The 12760-nt window shown below is 44.9% G+C and overlaps 1 protein-coding gene across 1 annotated transcript in view; it reads left to right on the plus strand.

Moving 5' to 3' along the window:
• Positions 1–12760, plus strand: part of MYO5B (myosin VB) — a 142504-nt gene that overhangs the window by 120644 nt on the left and 9100 nt on the right. Inside the window, exons 29-36 of the mRNA XM_017819736.1 lie at positions 223–320; positions 6480–6557; positions 6665–6695; positions 8564–8611; positions 9406–9499; positions 10505–10648; positions 11712–11863; positions 12214–12303. Of these exons, the coding sequence (XP_017675225.1) occupies positions 223–320; positions 6480–6557; positions 6665–6695; positions 8564–8611; positions 9406–9499; positions 10505–10648; positions 11712–11863; positions 12214–12303 (735 nt within the window). The remainder of the gene's footprint in view (positions 1–222; positions 321–6479; positions 6558–6664; positions 6696–8563; positions 8612–9405; positions 9500–10504; positions 10649–11711; positions 11864–12213; positions 12304–12760) is intronic.

Consider the following 12760-nt stretch of genomic DNA (forward strand, 5'->3'; position numbering starts at 1 on the left):
TTCACTGCTTCACTTCCACCTCCTCTCTCTCCTGCTGTCTGTTTGCATGTGTGTGAGTTGGTAGAAACTCTCTGGTGTGACGGATGCCCCGAGGGCGCTCTCAATAGAAACTTCTAACAGCTCTTGATGTAAAATGGTTGGGAGCAGTTTGGCATCAGGGACTTTCAAAGACAGGAAGAGGTGTGCAGGATGTCATGCTGCTGTTTTGCATGTTGGATTTAGGAGAGCATCCCCAGCAATGCCAGCTGGCCCAACAGTGACAGGCACGTTGACCAGGAGGACGCGATCGAAGCCTACCAGGGGATGTGTGAGACCAACCGGTAAGTGTGGCCCGAATTCTTCCAGCAGCAGGAGGGGCTGACCAAAGGGAAAGAGGTGGAATCCGGACCAAAGCGTGAGACGTGGGATCCAGGCCAAAATCAACAACATGTTTTTCAAAGAGTTACCTTCTGGATTGTGTTATGGGCCTTGGGTCAAGGATGGGCCACAAAGATGGAATCAAAGACGCGTGTCTTACGGAATCGTAGAATCCTGGAATGTTTTGGGTCAGAAGGGACCTTAAAGATCATCTAGTTCCAACTAGTTCTAATGGGTGAGGAGCCCTCGTTGTTAGGGCTGTGTGTGTCTGCAAGAGAGGGGAGATCCTGAGCAGGTGGGAAAGCAAACATGAAAGCGAGCAAAACTGGATTTTGACTTTGCTTCCAGTACATAAATAGCAGCAAGACTAAGATTTGGGATATGTGAGTTACTTACTTCAAGTATCTCATACTGTGCTGAGAAGACAGCACGGTCCCCTTCTGATTTTCCCAGAGGCAAAAGCCTGTTGTGGTTAACTGAACTAACAAACATGCTGTATTCCCTGGAAACACTCACATTATTGCTTTTCTTGCATCCAAACCGAGTGTTGGGAACATCTGTTTGATTACAGGTTTACCATAGTGGGGGTTAATTCTGTGAACATGTGTCTGTCCTTACAGTAACAATGGGCTGATATTGCTAAGCATCGGATCATCCTTGCAGTTATCCAGGAGGATATCAAATAATAAAGTAGTGCCTTGCAAGAAGACAAAATTACATGGATTTAACAGCAAGATAGTATGAAAAGTAAATTTTTATTTCACTCCAAGGAAATTGAATGTTTATCTCTTATTTTCTCTCGACAAATACAGATGTTTGAGACTATTTTCCCCTAAATAATTTCTATTCATCAAGATAGAAGACAAAGCCATTGTGGATTAATGGCTTTTAATAATAACACAATATACTTTGCCACTTTTTAGAGGGGTTGCAGAAGGTTGCTAACAGTCCAGGATGCGACAGACCATGACTTAATGAGGATTTTATTCGTACCTTTATGAATATGAGGAAAGGCACGTGATCAAGGCCAGGTTGGATGGGGCTCTGAACAACCTGGTCTAGTGGAAGGTGTCCCTGCCCATGGCAGGGGGGTTGAATGAGAGGGGCTTTAAGGTCCCTTCCAACCTAAACCAGTCTGTGATTCAATATTTCACTGAAATATAAAATAATTCTGAAGAGTTGCTTAATGCTTTCAGAACTGGATGGCCAAAAAGGTGCGATGGGAAAGAGAGATTTCTGGGCAAAAATTCAGTGTATATATAGCTGTGTGGTGAACTTTGGTCATCACATCTGTGCTGTATTTCCTCCAAATTCCTGCCATAGAATGTGCTGGATTTTCTGAGTTTGCGTCCATTTTCCTTCTTGTGAAAGCCCTGGGAGAATCTATGGAGACCTCCTGGTGTGTGAGTACAGAGGTGGACTTGCTGGAAGGGCTGGGTTCCACATGCATCCCATTTAAACAGAGTTTAAAACCCTGATGGCTGTGCTGAGGCTCTGCCCAGGCTAGTTCTGCCAGCTTTCGTCTTGGCCCAGGGACCTGGAGGAGTGAGGATTGTTGGGGTCCAGGACTCTGGTTACACTGGTTTCTCACCTGAGCATCATGTCTGGCTGGATCAGGACCACTGTTTGTGGGTTTTTTTCAATTGCCATTGAATATTTGCTTTCCTGAACTGAACTTGCTGATGAAATTTCTGCCCCTCCTGTGATAGAGATGATAAAATTAATTTGAACACCACATTCATTCTTGTCAGTAAATCAGCGGGGCTCAGTGTGCTTCCAGCAGCAAGGCGTGTTTTTTGGTCACTTAATGAATTCTGTGAATTTTCTCTTTTTTCCTTCCAACGTTCTCCTGGAGCTGTGAGCACTGATGAAATCCCACTGTCAGGCACAGCTTGAATTACTCCCTGAGTTTTCCAGTGTGCCTGCATAGGGATGGTTGGTTTGTGTTCAGAGGTTGGTGAAAGAGTCAAAATAAGAGTTGCTGCTTTTATAAGACGTGTCTGACCAGGTTGCATCACTAGTCCCGAGTATTAATTGATATCTGGCCATAGTGGTGTACATGTTGTCTGCTGTAGCCTTCCAGGAGACTCCAGCCCTCCTTCAGATGCTCTGGTTTCCAGACTTAACTCCTGCAGAGAGAATTGAATCACGGAACCATTTGGATTTGAAAGTATGCCTCAGGTCCAACTGTTCCCCCAGCACTGCCAAGCCCAGCACTAACCCATGTGCCCAAGTGCCACATCTGCACAGCTTTTAAATCCCACCCAGGGTATATAATTTTCCAGGATCTGATTTACTTTCCCTGCAATTGCACAGGTGAGCTGCAATTCTAGGAAGTTCACGTGGCCCAGCCTTGGTGGGTTTTGGCCTCTTGAGTTTTGGGAAGGGAAATCTGCTGTCTCCAGGCTCAGTTTCCTATTACCTCTCTCATCTCTCTCTCATATGAAGCTTGCCTGGAGTTTGGCTCTTGTAAGACAGCAGCAGTAGCTCTATATACTCTTACCCTGATTTTCTGTGTTGATTTATCCAGTGGCTCGTTAACCACCATCAGCTTTCCCATCATATGGTTCCCTGTGCATTTGCTTGGGTATGGGGTTGATTTATAAAATGTAGGCTGGTGTCACTGGCAGTAAATCAGGTGAAAACAAATGCTTAGGAAGCATGGATTATTGTGTTTGTGGATATAAATGAACATTCCCTCCTCCCAGCACGAATTTGCATTTGTACTTAGGCAGCTCTGTACCCGAGGGTTTCAGCATAAGAAATAGAGCTGCTTTCCCTTTCTGATCTTGGTCAATAAATATTTTAATGGGAAGCTTTTCTGGTGGAGTTGCAATTCTGAAGTGGGATTAATAAGCAAGAGACACTTCTCCCACCTGCTCTGCAAGAATCACTCCCATTTCCCTTTCATAAAATCCTAAAATGGTTTGGGTTGGAAGGGACCTTAAGGCTCATGCAGTCCCACCCCCTGCCATGGGCAGGGACACCTTCCACTAGACCAGGTTGCTCCAAGTCCCATCCAACCTGGACTTGGACACTTCCAGGGATCCAGGGGCAGCCACAGTTTCTCTGGGAAACCTGTGCCAGGGCCTCACCACCCTCACAGACAACAATTCCTTCCCCATATCCCATCTAACCCTGCCCTCTGGCAGTGGGAAGCCATTCCCTGTGTCCTGTCCCTCCATCCCTTGTCCCCAGTCCCTCTCCAGCTCTCCTGGAGCCCCTTTAGGCCCTGGAAGGGGCTCTCAGCTCTCCCTGGATCCTTCTCTTCTCCAGGTGAACACCTCCAGCTCTCCCAGCCTGGCTCCAGAGCAGAGGGGCTCCAGCCCTTGGAGCATCTCTGTGGCCTCCTCTGGACTCTCTCCAGCAGCTCCACGTCCCTGTGCTGTTGTTCCCAGGGCTGGAGGCAGCTCTGCAGGTGGGGTCTCACCTGAGCTATTTAGGTTGGAGTCAGAGCATGGCTTTACTTTGGTGGGAGATCGACCTTGTGTTGTCTCCATGTCCATGTAATTCAGGACTTCTAAATACAGCAGGAGGAAAACAGAAAAAACTCTGCCAGGTGCTGCTGATCTTGCCCACATGGTGATTCTGTCTCCACAAAGCTTTCAGAGGAAAGGCCTTTGATTCCAGGCCAAGGGCAAGTTTGAATCAAAAGCAGCTCTTTATAAATTAAATAAACTCAGCTTGCCTTTTTTTTTTTTTTTTGTTCCTTCTTACTTTTAGCTGCTAAAGGGGAAATCATCAAGTTAGTTCCCAGATAATTTTCTGCTTCAATAACTGAGTGTAAAGCTAAGTAGGCTTTTTGTTCCCTGTTTTAATTCTTGGGATCATTCTTTGGAGCCTGTTTGATCTTGGTAGAAACATAGAGCCAAGAGAGACCAGGTGATGATGTTAGAACTAATAACCTGGCAGCTCAAAGTAAATCAGGCTGTGTCTTTGAAATTAGCTTCTGTGATAACTTCCCAAGTGATTTCTGTTGAGTACATGGATTTTATCTTTTATTTTTTTTTCTGCTGTGTAAGTCCCACCTGCAAATGCAGTGCAAAGTGAAGGGCTGATGCTGGCTTCACATGGAGGATGCTTTTGCAGCTGAAAGAGGCCATCACATGGAAAGGGTTGCTATCTCTGCTTGCCACTCTCCCATGGGTCTCTTCCCACTCTGCCATTTTGGGAAGGGAGGTGTTTGGGCAGGAATTTCTCACTTTTGATGAGGGCTGTTTGTCCCCGCTGCTCCCCAGACCTGCACCTCCAAGATAAGGAAAAAGGAGAAAGGCTTTGTGAATCAAGCACTTTCAGCTCCTCTCGGCCTTGTTTGAGAAAAGGATTTAGCCAGCATTCTAGGAAATTATGTTGTCACATACTAATTAATGCAATTAGCTTGAAAGGGCCTGTGTTTGATGGCTAATGTCTTGGTCAATCTGAACTTCTGGCAGAAAGGGGAGGTCAGTGATTTCTGAGTCAGTGCTGTGTTGATGGAGATGAGCTAAATGCTTATTTCCCAGGGCAGGTGTATCTTATATCGGCACCTGTATATATTTATTTTATATATAAATAAAGCAGCTCTTCCTTGAGCTGCTCTCCTCATTTACCACAATGCCTGTGGTTTGAAAAAAAGGAAGACAATCTATTTTTCGAAGGAGGTTACCCAGGAAAATGCATCTCTTCAAAATGCTGCTCACTGTGTGAGATTTCACAGGTTAGTGACATGCAGTAAATCGTGATGATCCTTCCTGCTTTTTTCCTTGGTTTTCAGTGCCTGAGGATATGTCCTGTTAAGATTATATGAACCAAAAAAAGAAAGACTTTACTAAGAAATAATGCAAATCAGACCAATAAACCTCTTAGTTTCTGTCAGCCTACAAACCCCTTTGGAAACCTGCTGTGTATACGGTAGCAGCAAGGTTTTAATTTAAATTCATTCATGTGGCCTTAACAGATGAACTTTGCAAATGTCAGTGCCTGAAACGTTTGCTGGTTTTGAGAAGTGCTGTACACCAGCATGGAAGGGATGTACAAACTGCCTGTGGCAGTGAGACACCTCCTGAGTCCTTTCATGGCAGTGCTGCAGCACCGTGTTTCTCACTGCTTTCCTCCTGTGAAAATTTGCTGTAGAAAGTTTGTGTGTTGTGCATTTCCAGTGAAATATGCAGAGATTTCCTTGCCGGGGAATGGCTTCTGCTACAGCTCTTTCCAAAACAGAAGATGCGTGTTGGCTGAGTTCCTTTTTTTTTTTTTTTTTTTTTTTTTTTTCTGAAATATAATGATATATTAAGTTTGGAGGTTGCTTTGTTTACTTTTTAAATTGTTATGTCCAAAAAGAAAAGCTGTTTTCTAACTGACATCGAAGCCAAGTATAATCTTGTTATAACAAGTGTTTCTGGTCAAATTGACCAGCTTACATCACTCATTTGTAATGTGTTCAGCACCTCATTAAGGGAGATAAATGAGTTTCTTGCCTCATATAACTTGAAAAAAAAAAACCCCAAACAACAAAAACAGGAACATTCTGCTAAACGGAGACTTCTAGTATGAAGGTGAGATGAGACTTTTCTGGGCATTTTTCTGCCTGGATGGATATAGAGGAGATTTGATCTTGCAGGGATGTAAGTGGTGTTTGGACCAGGGGTTGCTCTGAGGAAAGACTTATATATTTGACTCAATATTTGAGGAAACCCTGAACTGAAGTAGAAGGAGGATAATTTATTTTAGGCAGTGGGAGTTGCTGCAGAAGGAAGGAAATGGAGAAACTTGTCTTAAAAATTCCATGTTAGGGAGATATAAAAACAGCAGTTGGGAATTATGATAACCTGCCAGGAGGTTGGACTGGATGATCTGTGATGATCCCTTCTGACCTGAAGGATTTTGAGTTTCTGTTGGCAAGATCACTTGCCCAGCTGGGCAGGGAGGAGAAGCTCCACTAGCTAGGGATGTTTTACAGGGCACAGCCAGGGCATGGTTCTCCTTCAGTGGAAAAAGAAATACAGTGTAATGAAAGTGTGTTCTATAAAATAGTATTAAATACAATTAATAAGGGTTCTGCTGCACCTTTTCTCCTTCTCTTGCAATTGACCTTTTGTCTTTCTTCTGTCCTCTTGTTTCCTTTTTCTGTCCTTTATTTCTAGCAAGACTGAGGACTGGGGGTATCTCAATGAAGATGGAGAGCTCGGCTTGGCTTATCAAGGTTTAAAGCAAGTTGCCAGGTCAAACGCTTTCTTTGTTTCCTCGCTGCTGCTTCTCCCTTCTCCTCCCTTTTGCCACCCTTTTGTTTCTTTCTCTTGCTCTGCTCTTAGCCTCTGGTCCTCTGCAGGACCTGTTGTCTTCTCTGGGAGCAGCTGAAGGTGGGGTTTCCAAACCAGGAGAATTGAGACCCTTCTCTAATTTTCAGGGGAATTGTTGTGATTCTGGCTGGGCATTGCTGATGGTGGCTGTTGCCACTAATACCTGAGCTGTGATTCATTAAGGATTATGTTAAGTTAATGGGAAATTGGGTGATAAAGGTGTTGGGAAGCTGTGACCTCCAAGAAACCAAAAAACCCCTCTCATTTTAGATACATATATTTTTTTTAGTGAAATTGCACTAATATACAGCACCTCCCTAAAGTGTTTTCTCCCAGTCCTTGACTTGTAAGAAGCTCCCTGTGCTTGTATTCCAATGCTGTCACCTTTGCTTGCTCCTGGGGACTGTGTGTTCCCATCCATGAGTTGTCCACAGGTGTAAGGAGGAAGGCACGTGGTGCAAATACAGTGCCATCCTTCCACAGCTCTCCCCACATCCTGGTCTGCTGGGCAAATATCCCACAGGGACACACTGGGGGACTCCTGGATTCTTATCCTGTTTCAACCTAGTCTTTGGTGGTTATGGGGCTCCAGTATTTTTATAAGAGATTTAAGGGCATTATAGAGATGAAAACCTGAAATATTTTGTATAAAGCAGTCTAAAGTGGTCACGTGTAGAGGTATCAGGGTAAACCCAGACCATAACAGGGAAAAATAACAGGGATGATTAATGTGTTTTTCCAAGCAATGTAGGAACCCAAGTTCATAAGAAGGAGTGTGTTCTTCTGAGGGTGTCTCATGGTTAATCCAGACTGAATCCAAACTAATCCCAATATGAAGAAATAAAATGGAAATTAAGTGCTTAATACTTATTTCATGGTGGGTCTGTATTTTCCAAGCCTCTTAAGAATATAACTCCTGACAGGATTATGAGGCTGAGTGCATTATTGCCCGTGTTTCTATAGGAGGAAAACATGCTTTTCTGTCCTTTGCTGCAAAATGGGAGTAGAGATTGCGTTGTTTAATCTTCTAAAGACATTAACAACAACAACAACAAAACACCATGGGGAATAATTACTACTTTTCACCCAGAAATCTTTCCTAGAAAGCATATTTTTTTACACAAGCTGTGAAAGAAAAAACACAAAACAACAAAAAAAAAATCCCATGCCTAATTGTTCCTCCAGGGAAACAGTTCATGGTGAACCTGAAAGAGCTGTAGCTTTTTCCCCCCTGGCCCAGCTCTGTGTCTGTGCTTGTCCTGGGTAAATGCAAAGCTATTGACACTACAATCTTCCTCATCTTTGGGGACTGCTGTTTGCATCTGATGTCAGAAGAGAAGCCTGTGACCTGGGTGTGTGGTGATCCATAGCTCTGCCTAGGAGATCACATCCTTGAGCTACAGCGGGGACATGGGCTTGATTATCTCCTTGGGTCATTCTTCCTCTTTGCCACCATCACCCTCTGTAATCTGGGACTAATACTTTGCAGTTCTTGGCCTGATGGCCCTTCCTCAGAGCCCTCCTACCTTTTGGAGTCACTTATTTTAGTCTTCTGAAAGAGCTGGTGGACTAAGAGGAGATTTCTATTTAGCAGAGGGTGGGGACACCCCCAAAGAATCAATCGCTATGTCACCTGCTGAGTTTGTCATCACCAGCACAGGCGTCTACAGTTAACATCTCGGTGATGACTCCTTCTTCCACTGGATTTAAAAAGGCATTCTGGCACTGCCCCCCACATCACATCCCTTTGCCACAGCTGTCCTTGTGCAGAGGCTCAGGGCAGGGCTGGAAGGTGACCTGGAAGGTGTAGGTGAAAGGTTGGTAGGAAGGGTTGGCAGGACAAATTGTTAGAGGAAAATGTTGAATGCACACCTAAAAGTGGAAGAAGGGGGTGGTTTTGGTGACTTTTCTCAGGAGTAATTTCTCAGCAAGAAATTACTCAGCAAGAAATTACACGTCTCACCAATGAAAACCTGGTAAGAGGTTGTGCTGAAAGCACAGGAAGAGGGGAAAGAAACAGGTTGAGAGAAAGGAGATAGGAAACATGACGGGGAGGGCAGGGCACAGGGATCTCTTCCACTCCTTCAGAACCATCAGCATCTCCCTGGTGCATTTGGGAACACTGGTGCCTGACCTCAAGCTGATGTTCTATTGCTGTATGACTTTTGTGACTACATAGGTACTTTTTTTTTTTTAAAGATTTTTTTTAAGCCCGTCTACTTTGTGGCCCTGCCTACCAAATTATATCACTGGGGGTGCCTCTACTCTGTCATTACACACAAAGACCCACACAATCCTTTCATCTCTCTTGCGTTTTCTGGAAGTGTGGAGGGGCAGTTGCCACTCCAAAAAGTTGGCCTGCCTGATCATAAATTTTCCCTTTCTCACCTTCTGTTATCTGTGTGCAAGGTCCGGAGGGAATGTTGGCACCTCCTGAGTTCAGGTGAGGGCTTCTTGCCTTTGCCAAAAACCCTAGTATCTAAATGGTGTTTGAACTGTTTAATCGTGATTAACAGCCAGGATTAAACACTGTGGGTGGTGAGTATTACTTGCTGTAGAAAGCAGGTGCCCAGCATTCACAGTCTTTGTGGTGTAGGTAAGGGTCTTTCTGAGCAGTCCAGAAACAACACAGCTCTTCTTCTACTAACATACTCCCACCATGCTACGGTGATTCGTAGACCAGACATCAGCCTTAAATTCACCCCAGATGAGTTGTTCTTGAGCTTAATGTTGGGGGTAGTTTTTAAAAAATGCATCTTACTTTTTCCAGGACCTGAAAGAATTGGTAGAAAAGTTGGAAAAGAATGAAAAGAAGCTGAAGAAACAGCTGAAGATTTACATGAAGAAGGTCCAAGATTTTGAAGGTGACTTTACTGTTGGAAGGCACTGGGATGGGGGAATTGTATTTGTAATTTGCTTCTTTGACCAGCCTTGGAGAGCTGCAAGGGTTTTTTTTTTTTCTCTTTTTCTTTCTATGAAAGTAAGATTTTGCTCATTCTGGTACCGAACTAGCAGCAGGCACTGAGCTGACACTGACCTTGTACTGAGGTTTGGAGGGTGTTTAGAGACCTTTTTGCTTTCGTTGCATTCAATGCAGTGATCCAGGCAGAGGTGCAGAGAGGAGACTAGTGGCTATCAGGCAGATGCTCTGATCTGTCAATTTTGAGGAGAGATTGCAACCCTTTAGGAATGAAAATATATATTTATATTCTGCTTGATGAGAAAACACCTCAAATGTGACATCTGTGTTGTGCAGAAAGAGCTTCCCGTTCTCTGGAGAAGCCGTGATTAATCAGAGGGCCCCATTCTCATGAGCTAATTCCTGGAAACGAGGCATTAAGTGAAATTAAGCTGAATAACTGGAGAGTTTCCATGGCTCACCCAGCTGGTCTCTGTCAGTGTGATTTGCATGCTGTTTGCTGCAGTATTTGCATGCTGGTCTCTTCTGCTTTATTAACTTGAGCGGTGCCACCATGGCTCTGCAGCTTTGCAGACAGACAGAAGATGTGATGCTTAGGGATTTATCACTGCCTGTCTACTTTTTCCCCCCCTCTCTGCGAAAATCATACCCTAAAAAGCTTCCCATAGGATTACCACCTTCTAGCCTCTCTTGGAAAATAAAAATGGCTTCATTTTTTCCTCTCCTAAGTTCAACTTTTGCACTTTTTCTTTCATTCAGGGTCTGAAAACTCTGACTGGTAATTCAAGGCCTGGTTGTTTATATTTTTTTATAGGTCTGTCAAAGCTGATGGCATTATTGGGAATTTATTATGTAACTCTTTGACTTGGTGTCTGCACTTAGGCCGTTGCAGGACGTGAATAGTTCTTGATTTCCAGGTACCACCATTTGTGCTCTTCTCTCCTCACAGCATCCCAAACCACGCTGCCAGCAGACAGGAGGCCACACGACAGTAACATGCAAGTTGCTGTCCAGAGGAAGGAGAAAGATTTTCAGGGCATGTTGGAGTATTACAAAGAAGATGAGCCACTCCTCATCCGAAACCTCATTACAGGTGAGGAATTTCCTCTGCTCCTCTGCCTGACTCGTGCTTCTTTTGCCTGGGAGCGTTTGTGAACTTGTGAGATCAAGGTAGACAAATAGATCATCTCAAATTAATCCCTTCTGGGGCTGCATGTTTGTGGTGATGGCAATTGGGGTAGGTAAAGTAGCTGCACTAAGCATGTAGACCTGCATGGATGTAATCCTTAGGGATAGCAAAAAATTGGAAATGCAAAACAAGGCTGCAGTTTTTAGAGCAGGCAGTAAGTTGCTGATGTAGTAATAGATGGGGAGGGGGTAGCAGAAGGATAGACCGTGGGGATTTGGAACAGCAGTGGAACAAAGGCAGTTTGGTTTATGAGGTAATAACAGATAACAGATAATGAACCTGTGAGCTCTTCTCTGCTGCACAGACTGATCAGAATTGCTGCAGCATCCCCCTGTTCTGTGCTGTTTGAGAAGCCTTGTGAGGATCCAAAAACTGTTCAAAGAGAAGTGCTACTCATTGCTGTGGTCTTTGAACTTCCCCTAATCAGACAGGCTTGTTCTGTAGAGGCTACAAGTGCCTTCAGCTACCATTAGGATTCCATATCTTGATGGAAGGAGAGATTTACTATGTCATCAGTTCAGAAGAGGGGGGGTTATAAACTGTGGCAGGTACACCTGAAAGCTTCGGGGGGCTTTTCTGAGGTGATTTGTGTCCTGCTGGGGTAGGCTTTTACGTGGTGAAGAAGCTCTAACCCTACCTGTGCATCCATCAGGTGTAGTGGGATGCTGTCACACACCTCAGTGCAGACAGTGCTGCCCTCCCAAGCCCCAGTGCTGTGGCTCCTCAGCAGGTCCATCTGTCCTGCAGCTGGACCTCTGGTTCTGTGTCCATGCTGCAGAGAGGGATGCAAGTTGCAGAGCCAAAACATCATTTTCCCCAGGGCTGGGGAAAGAAGGGTTTGCCTGGGTGCGTCTCCAGGTCTGGTGTTCTCTGCTTTACTTGTCGGTTGGTAAAATTTTAAGTTTGTTTTTTGTGGGGTTTGTTTGCTTGTTTGGTTGGTTGGTTTTTTAATTGTCAAATCTTCTAGATCTCAAGCCCCAGGCAGTGTCTGCTACTGTTCCCTGCCTTCCTGCCTACATCCTCTTCATGTGCCTCAGACATGCAGATTACATCAATGATGACCAGAAGGTGCACTCCTTGCTTACTTCCACCATCAATGGCATTAAGAAAGTGCTGAAGGCAGGTGTCCCTTTGCTCTTGTCTTGGGGTTGAGATGCTGTAAAATGGTAATAACCATGTCCAAGTCTGTGATATTCAGCTCTTACGGTGATTTGCAAGCCAAATCACTCTTAGAGCTTCCCTTTTTAGAACAACAAGGAGAATTGTGATCTAAGCAATAGAACTGTTTGCATTTATGGATTCTTTTTAAAAAAAAGCTTGTAGGGAGGAAGTGACTAATACTGCCCATCTGCAGAGAGGAAGCTGCCTGATTCTAGGTGGAGAAACTCAAAATTGCCTTGTCTTGCTATGCCAACATCCCCCAAGGAAGGGGAGGGGGGATCTCACAGGTTTTAATATCGTTTCTCCAGAAACACCACGATGACTTTGAGATGACGTCGTTTTGGCTGGCGAACGTGTGTCGCCTCCTACACTGCCTGAAGCAGTACAGTGGAGATGAGGTAAGAAACCATCACTGGCCTGGAGTGTGTTGGGATTCCTCCAGGGAGGCTCCTTGAATCTCCTGGATGCAGTGGCTTCCCTCTAACCCTCCCTGGGATGACCTCTGACTTCCCTCCTTTGTTAATCTAGTTATAACATGAGGCAGCTCCTGGAATTTTAAAATCCCAGAATGTTTTGGGTTGGAAGGGACCTAAAACCCCATCTTGTTCCACCCCCTGCCATGGGCAGGGACACCTTCCACTAGACCAGGTTGCTCCAAGCCCTGTCCAGCCTGGCCTTCAACACTTCCAGGGATCCAGAGGCAGCCACAGCTTCTCTGGGCAACCTGTGCCAGGGCCTCCCCACCCTCACAACCAAGAATCCCTTCCCCATATCCCAGCTATCCCTGCCCTCTGGCAGTGGGAAGCCACTCTCCCTTGTCCTGTCCCTCCAGGACCTTGTCCTAAGTCCCTCTCC

The sequence above is a fragment of the Lepidothrix coronata genome, unplaced genomic scaffold, assembly GCF_001604755.1.
Source record: "Lepidothrix coronata isolate B3197 unplaced genomic scaffold, Lepidothrix_coronata-1.0 Scaffold77, whole genome shotgun sequence".
Taxonomy (NCBI): Eukaryota; Metazoa; Chordata; class Aves; order Passeriformes; family Pipridae; genus Lepidothrix; species Lepidothrix coronata.